The sequence below is a fragment of the Carcharodon carcharias genome, chromosome 11 (assembly GCF_017639515.1).
Source record: "Carcharodon carcharias isolate sCarCar2 chromosome 11, sCarCar2.pri, whole genome shotgun sequence".
Taxonomy (NCBI): domain Eukaryota; kingdom Metazoa; phylum Chordata; class Chondrichthyes; order Lamniformes; family Lamnidae; genus Carcharodon; species Carcharodon carcharias.
In genome coordinates, this window is record NC_054477.1 from 57,734,592 (window position 1) to 57,750,308 (window position 15,717).

At 40.3% G+C, this 15,717-nt stretch overlaps 1 protein-coding gene across 2 annotated transcripts in view; it reads left to right on the plus strand.

The window, feature by feature from the left end:
* The window catches only part of LOC121284037 (palmitoyltransferase ZDHHC20-B-like), a 123,607-nt gene that overhangs the window by 38,346 nt on the left and 69,544 nt on the right, over positions 1–15,717 (plus strand). For both annotated transcript variants that reach the window (XM_041198998.1, XM_041198999.1), the window contains exon 3: positions 2,759–2,853. In XM_041198998.1, the coding sequence (XP_041054932.1) occupies positions 2,759–2,853 (95 nt within the window). The remainder of the gene's footprint in view (positions 1–2,758; positions 2,854–15,717) is intronic.

The following is a 15,717-nucleotide window of genomic DNA, read 5'->3' on the forward strand; positions in this document are numbered from 1 at the left end:
ATGTTCCAGTGAAGTTCAACGCAAACTGGAGGAACAGCACCTCATCTTCCAACTAGGCATTTTACAGCCTTCCAGACTTAATATTGAGTTCAACAACTTCAGGTCATGAACTGTCTCCTCCATCCCCACCCCGTTTCCGATCCCCCTTTTTCCAATAATTTATAATTTTTAAAATATATTTTTCTTTTCCCACCTGTTTCCATTATTTTAAAATTTATTTCCATCCACTGTTTTATCTCCACCTTTTAGCCTATCTCGATCCCTTCCCCCCCACCCCACCCCCGCTAGGGCTATCTGTTACTTGCTTATCCTGCTTTCTACCCTTACTGTCACCATTAGCACATTCCTTAGCTAATATCACCACCATCAACACCCCTTTGTCCTTTTGTCTATGACATCTTTGGCAATCTCTTCGTTGCCTCCACCTATCACTGGCCCTCTATCCAGATCTACCTGTCGCACCCCCTCTATCAGCTTATATTTCACCTCATTTCTATATTTCCTTAGTTCTGATGAAGAGTCACATGGACTCAAAACATTAACTGATTCCTCTCTGGAGATGCTGTCAAACCTGCTGAGTTTTTCCAGCTATTTTTGTTTTTGTATCAGTATTTACAAGTTGGGCTAGGTAAAATATTCTTACACATTCAGTTGGCACAGTCACGAATGATAAAAGTCAAAAGGGATTGTATAGTTTCAAAACTAATCACCCACTAACAGCAGTTAAACCCAATACAAAAAGTACATTTAGATACTTTGATTCTATTATAACGACACTAAACTCCTAACTCGTACAATTGTAACAGGCATAATTCCATTAAAAGACTTAGTGTTAGTACCTGGGAGGCGCTTTTCCTAGACTGCAGAGGGCTTAGTGTTCTGATTTGTCTGTTTATAATCAACTCGTGTTTACTTTGAGGAATGTTATTCACATTATGAATATTTTGTCATATGAAATGAGAAAAGATAGGAAAATAAAATGGATGCTGCAACTAATATTTTAAAAGGTTAAAACAAAATTTTCTCGAATGGTTTATAAATGGGAGACATAGAGCTCAAGAGCACAGGAGTAATAAATTTCTGCAGCGCGATGGTTAGTCCACATCTCGATTAATGTGTGTAGTTCCAAATACCACAGTATAGAAAGGACATTGAAGCTATGAATAATTTTGATGGGGTAAATAAGGAAAGATTATTTCTTCTAGTTGGGGATTTAATGGTAATTTAAACCTAAAGGTTGAGTGCATAACCAGTCTGGATGTGGCTGAGTTATATCCAGCATTACCATGCCTTGCTTTCCTCAGTCAAAACTGCCTTCTACTTCAAGCTAATCCAGAAACCCAAGAACTCGTATTCTAAGAGGCAACTGCCTCCAACATTTCCCCTGTTATCATCTGGGAGATGAGGTATGAAGGGCACAATTTTTTTCATCTCCAAGATTGAGACATTCTGCAACTCTATTATCCGTTGCTTACCATTCATGTGACTTCCCTCAGTCTCCCACCTGCTTTAACTAAAGCCCTGTCCCTGCACAGTTTTTCCCTTAACTCAACCTTTGCTTTCTCAACACATTTCTTTCACAAAACCCATCCCCTGCTCTCTTGAGCCCCTTTCCACTAAACTCTTGATTGCTTAATTACATCTCCTGGTCTCTGTGTTAACCGACATTTTAAAGGGCTCCCTTTCTTCCAACAACATTAATCTCCCTCAAATCCTTTGTCATCATCTTCCCCTTCAAAAACCTGATCTATTTGTCCTCTCCAGTTCCTACCTCATTTCTAATCTCCATTTCCTTTAATATTGTCTCGTCCTAACTATACCTAATTTCCCCAAAATTGACTATTAGAATTCCTTCACCAGTACTAACCTAGCTAAAACCTTGAGTGACAGCCTTTATGGTTATTACTATGGTGTGTTATCCATTGTCGCCTTTGACTTCTCCATAATATTAGACACAATCCTCCTTCGTTGCCTCTGTTCCACTGTCCAGCTTAGTGGGACTGCCATTACATGGTTTAAATCCGACCTGTGTAAATGCAACTTACCTATCTTCCCCAATGGCTTCTCTTACCATCCCTCCAGTGTTTTGCCCCTCTCTATCACTGCAACTTCCTCCATATATATATATATATATATATAACACCTTGCATTCTTTGGTCCTCCAATTCTGACCTATTGTGTATTCCTCCCCACCCTTTCGTTCTTCATTGATTGCAGACCTTCTGTCACCTCAGGCTTTCTTTTTTTGGAAATCCCACCCTAAACCCCTTTATATTTCAATCTCCCTGCTTCTTAAAAAAAAATACCGTAAGCCCATCTTTTTAACTAAACTTTCAATTACACTCCCTAGTCTATCCCTCCATTTCCTTATCATAATTTTCTTTCCTTCTCTTAATTTTCTTTCCTTTTAGTTTCTGCAAAGTACTTTAGGTCATCTATGTTAAAGGTGCTTTATAAATGGCAGAAATTTCTTCTTATGCAGAGTTGTTTAAGCATGTAATGTTTCACCACAGGGAATGTTACATTTTTAATGGAAAGTTGGATAACCTTTTTTTGGAGAGGGAGGCACAGGGCACTGGGATTAATTTTAAAATGCTCTGGCAAAGAGCTGGAAGAGCCAGTGTGCTGAATATGTTGCAAGTTTCTGTGGTTCTGGAATCTTATTGTAGTTTGGACTTCTGCAAAGGATGCAATGCCAACGATAGAGCATTGCAAGTTTTACTAACTTTAAAACGCTTTATTTCATTCTCTGTTTCAGTTATCTACCTTGTGGTGTTCCATCTATCTTTTGTCATGTTTGTGTGGTCCTATTGGAAGACCATTTTTACATGCCCAGCCAATCCATCAAAAGAGGTGAGTGCTATTTTGCCCAAGAACATTTATTTTAATTCTATAAGTGAGTTTAATTTGAAAATTCAGAAAAATGCTAATTATAATGAAATAGAATATAAAATATTAAATATGGAGACTGGGAATTTCTCAGTAAACTGTCTGAATTTTGAGAGAGTCAATAAAAATGGCAATTACATCAGATTCTAACTCAATATATTAAAGGTTAGGACTGGGATCCGACCATTTGTCAATCAATATTTTCTTTCTGGTATTATTGAGTATTCAATGATGATCATTAAAATAACATGTTAAGTCTAAGGTATTTTCTCTCGTTCTCACTATTTTGCCTTCAATCAGTTACATAGGTATTGTTAAAACCTTTATAAACTATTCACAAATTGGGAATTTTTTTTGTGCTTCATGCGGGCTATAAGAACAGCCAGAAAGTGACTCTAAAGGGAATTCATGGAGACTGCAAATTCTGCATGCTGTTCAGGACACATTCAAGCGGAGACATTTCAGTACTGGTTGAGTTCTTCTATGACCTCAATTGCTACTGAAATTTTCTAGTTTCTATACCATTAAACACCACTGTCAGAAAGCATGTTGATGTAAATTTAATCTCTGGACTTCACTTTATAGACCATAAGACATAGGAGCAGAAACTAGACTATTCGGCCCATCGAGTCTGCTCCGCCATTCAATCATGGCTGATAAGTTTCTCAACCCCATTCTCCTGCCTTCTCCCCGTAACCTTTGATCCCCATACCAATCAAGAACCTATCTATCTCGGTCTTAAATACACTCAATGACCTGGCCTCCACAGCCTTCTGTGGCAATGAATTCCATAGATTCACCACTCTCTGGCTAAAGAAGTTTCTATAGGTTATCCAATATCAATTTTCTTTAATTTGGGAATCCAAAATGACAGTTTCTCTGAGATGAGAGTAACCTTCAATGGAAAAGAAACTGATGTGGGAGTTTTGCTCAACAATATTTTTAAATTACCTAGTTAGATGTTTTGAAGGTAACCTCCAGGTATTCTTAACTTCTCCATTTAAGGATTAAATGCAGAGCTAGGATTGCAGCAATCAACACTACAGTGTCAACAGGTCATCAGCAAAGTTAACACCAGAAATGAAAGGGGTTAAAAAAGGCATGGACTGTCTATGTTGAGTGATATATGAATAAATGAGTATTTTGCCAAATAATGGCCCAGATATTGTGTTGAGAATAATGGTGAGGCTATCAGCACTTACTGTTTAAAGTGGGGTAAATCAGACAGCAATTTCTGGAGTTCATGTGTACAGTTAAATGCAGAAACCAAGGAGTTGGGTTGTGAATTACCCTGCTCCTTCACAGGCTTCACCATTATAGCATCTTGCCAATAGACTCAGTGTTGAAATCTATGTAAGAGTGTGAAGTTGCGCCAGTTAAACCACTTAACATGGCTGGTGAATTTTTAATGACGTGATCAGTGATAATTATTGCCAACCAACCTCCCGAGCCCTGAAAATTTAATTTTACAAATGTGGAGTTTCACTTCTGCAGCATTCAGTGTCAGAAGTTTAAGGAAAAATTAAATAAGTTTTAGTTTTACTGTCTGTTTCTTTTATCACCATCTCCCTTAATCCCATCTTTTGTCCCCAGTTATGATTTCATTTTCTGTACATGGTCTAATTTATAATTCAAGTTTATACTTCCTGGTTGATCTGTTGCTCCCTTATTAACTGGGGCAGGTTCCAGGAGTGGGAGAGCAGGGAGGAATTTTGTTCAAAAAACCTGGTAGTCACCCAGAAACCAACCTGATTTACCGGGCTTGGCTCCTTGTCAGGCAGGGAACACTCTCGAACAGACTGCACTCCCAAGAAACAGGAGGTCAGCAGCTGTGTTTGAAGGGATAGTGGGGTTCTCTAAATAGTTAAACAGTCAACCCACCACCTGAGAGCAAATTGGTTGCCACCCTTATCTCCCTGACTCCTGTCAACCCCATCCTGCCTTTGTTAAATCTGGAAGTGGGCAGCCTGGGGTTGTGTTTAAGATTTATTTTTCTTCATTCATGGGAGGTGCGCTTCACTGCTTGGGCCAGTGAATTGCCCATCCCTAGCTGCCCTTGAGAAGGTGGTGGTGAGCTGCCTTCTTGAACCGCTGCAGTCCATGTGGTGTGAGTACACCCACAGTGCTGTTAGGAAGGGAGTTCCAGGATTTTGACCCAGTGACATTGAAGCAACGCTGATATATTTCCAAGTCAGGATGGTGAGTGACTTGTAGGGAACTTCTAGGTGGTGATGTTCCCATCTATCTGCTATCCTTGTCCTTCTAGATGGTAGTGGTCGTGGGTTTGGAAGGTTCTGTCGAAGATAGCCTTGGTGAATTCCTGCGGTGCATCTTGTAGATGGTACATGCTGCTGCTACTGTGCGTCAGTGGTGGAGAGTGTGAATGTTTGTGGATGTGGTGCCCATCAAGCAGATTGCTTTGTCCTGGATGGTGTTAAATTTCTCGCGTGTTGTGGGAGGTACACTCATGCACCTAAGTGGGGAGAATTCCATCACACTCCTGACTTGTGCCATGTAGATGGTGGACAGGCTCTGGGGAGTCAGGAGGTGGGTTACTCGTCACACTATTCCTAGCCTCTGACCTCTTGTAGCCACAGTATTTATATGGCTAGTCCAGTTCAGTTTCTGGTCCATGGTAACTCCCAACATGTTGGTAGTGGGGTGATTCAGTGATGTTAATACCATTGAACATCAAGAGGCGATGGTTGGATTCTCTCTTGTTGGAGATGGTCGTTGCCTGACACTTGTGTAGTGTGAATGTTACTTGCCACTTGTCAGCCCAATTCTGGATATTGTCCAGGTCTTGCTGCATTCGGACATAGACTGCTTCAGTATTTGAGGAGTCGCGAATGGTGCTGAACATTTTGCAATCATCAGCGAACATCCCCACTTCTGATCTTATGATGGAAGGAAGGTCATTGCTGGAGCAGCTGAAGATGGTTGGGTGAGAACTGAGGAACTTCTGCAGTGATGTCCTAGAGCTGAGATGACAGACCGCCAACAACTGCAACCACCTTCCTTCTATGCTAGGTATGACTCCAAGTAGCAGAAGCGTTTTCCCCCTGATTGCCATTGACTCCACACTTGGTTAAATGCTGCCTTGATATCAAGGGCAGTCATTTTCACCTCACCTTGGGAGTTCAGCTCTTCTGTCCATGTTTGATCCAAGGCTGTAATGAGTTCAGGAGCTGAGTGGCCCCGGCGGAACCCAAAATGGGCATCAGTGAGCCAGTTATTGCTAAGCAAGTGCTGCTTGATAGCACTGTTGATGACTCCTTCCATTACTCTACTGGATGATGGAGAGTAGACTGATGGGGCGGTAATTGGCCGGGTTGGATTTTTCCTGCTTTTTGTGTACAGGACGTACCTGGGCAATTTTCCACATAGCCAGTTAAATACCAGTGTTGCAGCAGTACTAGAACAGCTTGGCTAGGGGCATAGCAAGTTCTGGAGCACAATTCTTCAGTACTATTGCCGGAATATTGTCAGGGCCCATAGCCTTTGCAGTATCCAATGTATTCAGCCATTTCTTCATATCATGTGGAGTGAATCGAATTGGCTGAAGACTGGTATCTGTGATGTTGAGGACCCCTGGAGGAGGCCGAGATGGATCATGCATTCGGCACTTCTGGCTGAAGATTGTAGCAAATGTCTTATCTTTTGCACTGATGTGATGGGCTCCTCAATCATTGAGGATTGAGATATTTGTGGAGCCACCTCCTCCAGTGAGCTGTTTAATTCCCCTCCTCCATTCACGACTGGATGTGGCAGGACTGCAGAGCTTAGATTTGATCCGTTGGTTGTGGGATCGCTTAGCCCTGTCTCACTTGCTGCTTATGCTGTTTGGCACGCAAGTAGTCCTGTGTTATAGCTTCACCAGGTTGACACCTCATTTTTAGTTATGCCTGGTGCTGCTCCTGGCATGCCCTCGTACATTCTTCATTGAACCAGGGTTGATCCCCTGGCTTAATGGTAATGCTAGAATGGGGATATGCTGGGCCATGAGGTTACAGATTGTGCTCTAGTACAATTCTACTGCTGCTGATGGCTCACAGCTCCTCATGGATGCCCATGTCTCAGTTTGAGTTGCTCGATCTCATTGAAATCCATTCCATTTAACACGGTGGTAGTGCCACACAACACGATGGAGGGTATCCTCAATGTGAATTCAGGATTTCGTCTCCACAATGACTGTGCGGAGGTCACTCCTACCGATACTGTCATGGCAGATGCATCTGCAGCAGGGAGGTTGGTGAGGCTGAGGTCAGGTATGTTTTTGCCTCTTGTTGGTTCCCTCACCACCTGCCACAAACCCAGTCTAGCAGCTATGTCCTTTAGGACTCAGCCAGCTCGGTCAGTAGTGGTGCTACCGACCCATTCTTGGTGGTGGACATTGAGGTTCCCCCACCCAGAGTATATTCTGTGCCCTTCCCACCCTCAGTGCTCCCTCCAAGTGGTGTTCAACATGGAAGAGCACTGATTCATCAGCTGAGGGGGGGATGGTACGTGGTAATCGACAGGAGGTTTCCTTTCCCATGTTAGACCTGATGCCGTGAGACTTCATGGGGTCCGGAGTCGACGCTGAGGACTCCCAGGGCAACTCCCTCCTGACTGTATTCCACTCTGCCGTCACCTCTGCTGGGTCTGTCCTGCTGGTGGGACAGGACGTATCCAGGGATGGGACATTACCTGTAAGGTATGATTCCATGAGGATGACTGTCAGGCTGTTGCTTGACTAGTCTGAGACGGCTCTCCCAATTTTGGCACTGGCACCCCCAGGTGTTAGTAAGGAGGACTTTGCAGGGTTAGCAGGGCTGAGATTGCTGTTGTCATTTCTGGTGCCAAGGCTGATGTTGAGTGTCTGTCCGATTTAATTCCTTTTTCAATAACAATCTGGAATTAAAAGTTTAATGGTGACCATGAAATCATTGTCGATTGTTGTAAAAACCCATCTGGTTCACTAATGTCCTTTAGGGAAGGAAATCTGTCGTCCTGGCCTACATGTAACTCCAGACCCACAGCAATATGGTTGATTCTTAACTGCCCTCTGAAATGTTCTAGCAAGCCATTCATTTCAAGGGCATTTAGGGATGGGCAGCAAATGCTGGCCTTGGCTGCAATGCCATATCCCATGAAAAAAAATAAAGAAAAAAAACTCTAGGTTTTCCCCAGTGAATAAAAAGGACTTGTAAACTGCCAATTTTTCAGGCTCATTACACAGGCTTAATGTTAAGAAGACAAGTTAAGGGCACTCTACCTGAATGCACACAGCATTTGCAACAAGGTAGATGATTTAAAGACACAAATAGAGGTAAATGGGCATGATCTAATTGACATTACAGAAACGTATCTACAGAGCAACCAAGGCTGGAAACTGAATATTCAAGTATATTGGACATTTAGGAAGGACAAGCATAAAAGAAAAGGAGGTGGCGTTGCGCTGATAAGGTATGGGATCAGTACATTAGTAAGGGAGGATCTCAGATCAGAAGAACAAAATGTGGAATCTGTTTTGGTGGAGCTAAGAAACAGCAAGGGGCAGCAAACATTGGTAGAAATTGTTTATAGGCCACCAAACAGTAATGCTGTTGTGGGGCACGGTATTAATCAGGAGATTAGAGAAGCATGTAGCATGGGTAATACAGTATTCATGGTGGTTTCAATCAATGTATAGACAGGGTAAATCTAATTTGCACTTAATGTTGTGGAAGATGAGTTTATGGAGTGTGATGGATGGTTTTCTAGAGCAGTGTTTTGAGGAACTGTCTAGAGAACAGGCTATTTTAGATCTAGTATTATGTAACGAGAAAGGGCTAATTAATAATCTTGTTGGAGAAGAACTTTTAGGGATGAGTGACCATCATTATGTTTGAAAGTTTGATTGTTCAATCTGAAGCCAGGGTGTTAAATTTGAACAAAGGAAATTATGATGGTATGAGGGGCAGATTGGCTGAGGTGGATTGAGAAAATATATTAAAAAGGTATGACGGTACGCAGGCACAGGAAATCTCCCAGAATTAGAGATCCAAGGGACTAGGGAGAATGAGGAATTGAAGGAAATTAGTATTAGTAAGAAAGTTGTATTGGAGAAATTTAAGAAGGGAGGGAGAGAGAAAATGGGGAACTACAGACCTGTTAGCCATATATCAATAGTACGGAAAATGCTGGAATCTTTAATAAAGGATGTGGTAAATGGATACTTGGATAATAATGACCTGATTGGGCATAGTCAAAAGAATTTGTAAATGGCAAATCATGCTTGATGAACCTGTTGGAAGTTTTTGAGAATGTTACTAACAGAATTGATAAAGGGGAGTTGGTGGACGTAGTGTACTTGGATTTTCAGAGGGTTTTGGATAAGGTCCCCCACAGGAGGTTGGTTCGCAAAATTAGAGCACATGGGATAGGAGGTAACATAATAGCATGGATTAAGGATTGGTTAACAGGCAGAAAATAGTAGGAATAAACAGGTTATTCTCATGCTGTCAGGCTATGGCTAGTGGGCTACCGCAAGGATCTGTGCTTGGGCCCCAGCTATTCACAATATATATCAACAATTTGGATGTGGGGACCAAATGTATTATTTCCAAGTTCATGGATGACACAAAGCTAGGTGGGAATGTGTGTTGTGAGGAAGGTGCAAAACAGCATCAAGGGGATTTGGACAGACTTAGAGAGTGGGAAAGAACATGGCAGATGGAATATAATGTGGAAAAATGTGAGCTTATCCACTTGGGTGGGAGGAATAGATGTGCAGAGTATTTCTTAAATGGTGAGAGATTAGAAAGTGTAGATGTACAAAGGGAGCTGGGTGGCCTTGTCCATAAGTCACTGAAAGCTAACATGCAAGTGCAGAAAGCAATTAGGAAGGCTAATGATATGTTAGCCTTTATCGCAAGCGGATCTGAGTACAGGAGTAGCGAAGTCTTGCTTTAATTATATAGAAACTTGGTTAGACTACACCTGGATATTGTGTGCAGTTTTGGTCCTCTTACCTTAGGGAGGATATTATTGCCATAGAGGGCGTGCAACAAAGGTTCACCAAACTTGTTGTCGGAACTGTCCTATGAAGAGAGATTGGGGAAACTGGGTTTGTATTCTCTAGAGTTTTGAAGAATGAAAGTTGATCTCATTGAAACCTACAAAGTACTTAAAGGAATAGACAGGGTAAGATGTTTCCCCTGGTTGGGGAGTCTAGAACTAGGGAACACAAATTCAAAATAAAGGGGAAGCTACTTAGGACTGAGATGAGGAGAAATTCTTTTAACTCAGTTGTGAATCTTTGGAATTCTCTACCCCAGAGAGCTGTGGAAGCTCAATCATTGAGTATGTTTAAAGCAATGACACAAAGGGATATAGGAATAGAGAGTGAAAAAGGCATGAAAGTGAATGATCAGCCTCCTATCCCATGTGCTTTAATTTTATTAACCAACCTTCTGTGGGGGACTTTGTCAAAAGTCTTCTGACAATCCAAGTATACTACATCCACCGACACATCTTCATCAATTCTGTTAAGAAAATCCTCATGCCAGATTCGTCAAACAGTTTTGCATTCCTAAATCCATTTTGACTGTGTCCAATTATCCAAGTGTCCATTTATCACATCCTTTATAATAATAGATTCTAGTGTTTTCCCTACGATGATGCAAGGCTAACAAGTCTGTAGTTCCCAGTTTTCTCTCCCTCCCTTAAATAGTGGGGTGATATTTGCTACCTTCAAGTCTGCAGGAACTGTTTCAGAATCTAAAGAATTTTGGAAGATGTTCACCAAGGTATCCACTATTTCCATAGCTACCTCTTTCAACATTCTGGCATGTAGAATATCAGATCCCGATGACTTCAATCCCATTAATTTTTCCAATACAACCTTCTTGCTAATTCTAATTTCCTTCAATTCCTCATTCTTCCTAGTCCCTTGGATCTCTAAGATTTTGCATGCTTGGTTATTTACTTCTGTGGAACCATTCCTGTGAATTTCCAGCATGACCTCTTTTCCACCCTCCTGTTCAGTTTCCCCTAATGTATAAGTTTGGTTTCAGTCATTCATACTACCACATTTCTCTAATCCCTATCACATCTGACTTGTGTTTGACATCCTCAATCCTGGTAGTTGTTAACAGCTGTACATTATTGTCTTACAATTTTTGTGAGCACAAAGAAACTGATTCCAGTGATTTCCCCTTAGGAGGGATATGTGTTTATTTTGCTGAATAATTTTAAATAGATCTATTGTCAATTGTGGGAAGATTGTAAATGAAACTGGTGTTTTCTTCTATGTAACTAAGATGAAATTTTTAACCAAGATCTAAATTACATTCTGTATTTTGGCAGGACCAATGTATTTTTAGTATAATTTAGTTTTTGGCTAAGAAACTTTTCTCACCATCAGAATTGAACTGTAGACTATTTTGAAATTGGGTGGTTCTTTAGATTGAAGTTTCATTTTTCTCCTCCCATCCTGCTCTCCAAGTTGTTTACGACCTGCATAGAAAAATTGTTTAAAAGATTAATGTTGCTTTACAACTTTTTTGGGAACTTACGTTAAGAGGGATATAAAGGTCATGGAAAGAGAGAAGAGGTTCACTACAGCAATATGAGAGAAAGGGAGCTGTAATCCTGAAAAAAGACTAGAAAAATTGGGACTCTTCGTTAGTACAAAGAAGGTAAAGAAGAGCTCTGATAGAGATGTTCAGAATTGTTGATAAGTAAAAGTTTGTTGATAAGTAAATTGGAGAAAACCCATTTCCAGTGGTTGTTAACTAGAAGACATATGTCTAAACCATCCCCCCAAAAAATGAAAGTATAAGCTGTAAGATTTTATTTTTAGTCAAAGCTGTTAAGAAATGGAATACTCTACCAGAAACTATGGTGGAAGCAGAGTTCATAATGTTATTAAAAAGGTGAATAAATATTTGAAAAATATTAGATGGATATGAAAAAAGAGTAGAGAAATGGGATAACTTTTTCACCTGTGCTATAAAAGTTTGTAATTGTTCCAATTGTTTGAATGTTACTTTATTGTACCTGCTTGAATGAAGGATTCATTTGTGTGGTCTCAGTGTCATAGCCTCCCCTGAGATTGCATCAACTTATGCTATTGCTTCATTATGTACCAACAAATTGACATTGGCCGGGCTGATTTTAATTTCAAATAACCCAGCATCTACAACCACGAAGAGAGTTGCAAATTTCAACTACTTTTAATGTTTTAAAAAAAACTCCTTGATTTCACTCCTAAATGACTAGTTCTAATTTTAAGGTTATCCCCTGGATTCCCTGCCAGAGGAAATAGTTTCTCTGTATTGATCGTATCAGATTCCTTTATCATTTAAACACCTAGATAGTATCACCCCTTAATCTTCTAAAATTGAAGAAACACAAAACTCTTTAAGTTTATGCAACCTCTCCTCATAAATGTAACTCTGCAATGCTCCCATCCCAAAGCTTTCCTAGAGTTATTTGCCCAAAACTGAATAATGTACTCCAGTGGGGTCTGATTGTGCTGTTCAACTGAAGCATAACTCTTCCCCAATCCTCTTTTGAATTTCAAAGCCTTCAGATAAAGGCCAGTATCCCACTGGTCATTGACTACTTTTTGTACCAGTGCACTAGCTTCTGGTGATTGGTGCAAATGGACAAGGGGCCCTGTTGGAAATTGAGCACTTTTATTATATTGAAAAACGCAGCCTACACTAGGTTTTCTTGTGACTTCATATATTAAGGTCCGTTCAGCTACCTGAAAAGGCTTGAGCTTATGCCAGTTGTTTCAGATCAAGTTAATGAACTGGCACAAAGTAAAATTGACTCATGTAGCCTTGTAACAATTCCATTCAATACAGTAGAAAAGTATGTAAAACTTAACTTGGTTGAAGTAAGCTTTTGATGACCATTTTTGTTTCTTTCCTGTTTCCATTCACTTCTGTTGTCACATATCATTAACTGAGCAGATGGGAAGGGAGCAGTTTCCAGGTTTCTGCCACTTTTGAGCCATCTGCTAGTGTGTGCATGAAACTGGCTCTTCGTGATTCATGGTCCTTCTCCTTCTTCTGCTCCTCCCATTCCAGTGAGGATCCATCTGTCCTTCACTCAATTCCTGGTAGTTTGTTTGAAGTTAGGAAACTGTCTTATAGGAAGGTGGCGTTGGAATCCATATTCTATCTGTAGTGAAGTTTGTTAGAATACTGAACAGTCGCGACATGTATTTTAAGAGCAGAGTAATAGTAATGAATAGCTTCACTAAAGTTTACGTATGATTAAGTTGTGAATTATAGAAAAGTTGCAGTGAGGTGTATGTTCTTATGTATTTAGATTGTGTCATACTTAATTTTCTCACTTTCAAAAAACACTTCTGTATGTTCATAGTTTTTTGCATCCCTGTCCTGCATTTCAAAAAAATTGAAAATGAAAATTAGCCCAAAGATGTAGGGCATGTAACAATAATTTAATTTGGTAAAGTTTGTTATATCTAGTATCTTGTAAAAATGTTAGAAATATTTTCTAATGCTGGTAGCTGCTGTGATCACAATAATGAAAACTAGGTACTATGGGCAGGTGTTGGGGGGCTGCCCCAAAGTCTAGATATGCACATGCAATTAGGATATATAGTGGATGAAGGGAATGACCTGACAAGAGTGGAGTAGAGGTGGGGGACAATGTAATAGAAAAGCAGGATGAAGGAGGAAAAAAAGGGCACTAAACTCTTCAAACTAGCAGTTAAAGTTCCTTCATTAGTTAAGTACAGAAAAGGGTTAGAAGTAAAGGCAATGAGGAAACAGAGCAAAATGTCTTTTTAATTTATTTTTAATCTGTGGGGCACTAGCCTAAGTTTGCTATTAATCAATAATAGCATTAATCAGTTTTGTCCAATGATCAATAAAGCTGCATTTTTCCCACAAAACAACTTATTGTGGAGAGAATTTGATACTGTAGTTTTATGATAGGTCACAGGTCAATTAATTTGCATATATGTAGCATAGTATACACACCAGGGAGCTCTACAGATAGCAGTGCAACCAAGGTTGTGGCCTAATTTTACTGTTGCAATGATGACGAATCTGTCAGCTTTTGCTGTCATTACAACTATGAAACTGACAGCAGCTTCTGGCATCCAAACATGCGCAGTTAAACATGGAAATCCAGATGTTGCTTTGAAGCTCCCATTTCTGAATTTTCTGAAATCACTTGTGCTGATGTGAACTTCTACTTTTATGCTGTTCGTCTCACTGTAAAAGCCCTGAAAATGTTACTCCTTTTTGAAAGAGGCTTTTTAATGGATGTACTAAGTCAAAACTACTAAATAATCTTTCTGGCAAATTAAAAGTTAAATATATCTATTTGTGGATTGTCATAATTCACCCTTATGATTAAAAATAAAAAAATTCAGATCTTTGAATTAGGTTTGATATTTCAACTTCTACCTTAAACCTCATATGTACAGTATATCCCAATCTGTATTTCACTATCTAATGTAAAATGATTAAAAGGTGAAGGAAAATCAGTGATATTTATTTCCTGGTTTGCTGCCTGGAAGAATTCTTCATTGTGATTAGCTACCTAGCCTACTTGATGACATCACTGTTGCTGGACTCAGGAGATCTACTCAACTGGCACAGGAACAATGTAATGTCAGGGAAGGGGAAATCCATGCCACAGAGATTGCTAGATCTTTGCGGGCAGTTTTGTTTGAGGTCAATGGCGAGAGTGCCATTGCTTCACCACGAACTGTGAGATCTAGGCCACTGTGACCAAGATAACGTGCAAAGAAATTATAGACAAGATAATAGTAAGGATGCAAGGGAAGGCAATGGAGAGGGGCAGCAAAACACTGTGCTAATGTTCTTCCCAACTGAGTAGAATAGCATGTTTGTTGACATTCATAATTTCATCTGTGATGAAATAATATTCCAATGCTCTACAGCTCTTTTCCTCCATAAACTTCGATACATCCAAGATTCCACTGCCCATATCCTAACTCGCATCAAGTCCCATTTACCCATCACTCCTGTGTTTGCTGATGTACATTGGCTTCTGTTCCAGCCAAGTTTCAAATTTAAACTCTTCGCATTTAAATTCCTTGATTTTTATCACTGTAACCTCCTCATGCTCTACAGCCCTCTGAGAACAGTGTTCCTCCAATTTTGGGGTGTTGTGCATCCGCAATACATACAGTGCTGTTTTGGCCTCAACTGGAGTATTGCATTCAGTGCTGGCACCATACTTTAAGAAGGACGTGAAGGCATTAGATGGAGTGCAGAAAGATTCACGAGAATGGGTCCCGGGAAGATGAATTTCAATTACATAGATTGGAGAAGTTGGGACTGGTGTCCTCCGAGAGGAGAAGGTTGAGAGGAGATTTGATAGAGGGATTTCAAATCATAAGGGGTCTGGCCAGAGTAGATACAGAGAAACTGTTGGTGGAAGGATCGAGAACCAGAGGGCACAGATTTAAGGTAATTGGCAAAAGAAACAGTGGCAACATGAAAATCTTTCTTACGCAACAAATGGTTAGGATCTGGAAAACACTGCTTGATAATGTGGTGGTGACAGGTTCAATCAAAGCATTTGAGAGGGAATTGGATTATTATCTGAGAAGGAAGAATGTGCTGAGTCTCTTTGACCCCTCAGAGCTTTGAAGAAGGGTCATGCAGACTCGAAATGTTAACTGTTTCTCTCTCTACAGATGCTGTCAGACCTGCTGAGTTTTTCCAGCATTTTTTGTTTTTATTATATAAATTCAAATTGCTGTTATTGAGTTTTAGATCTGAGTAGTGCTGAACAGCCTCTTTCACAGAACTAATCCAGTTGATTTTTTTTGAGCTCGCTAGAATG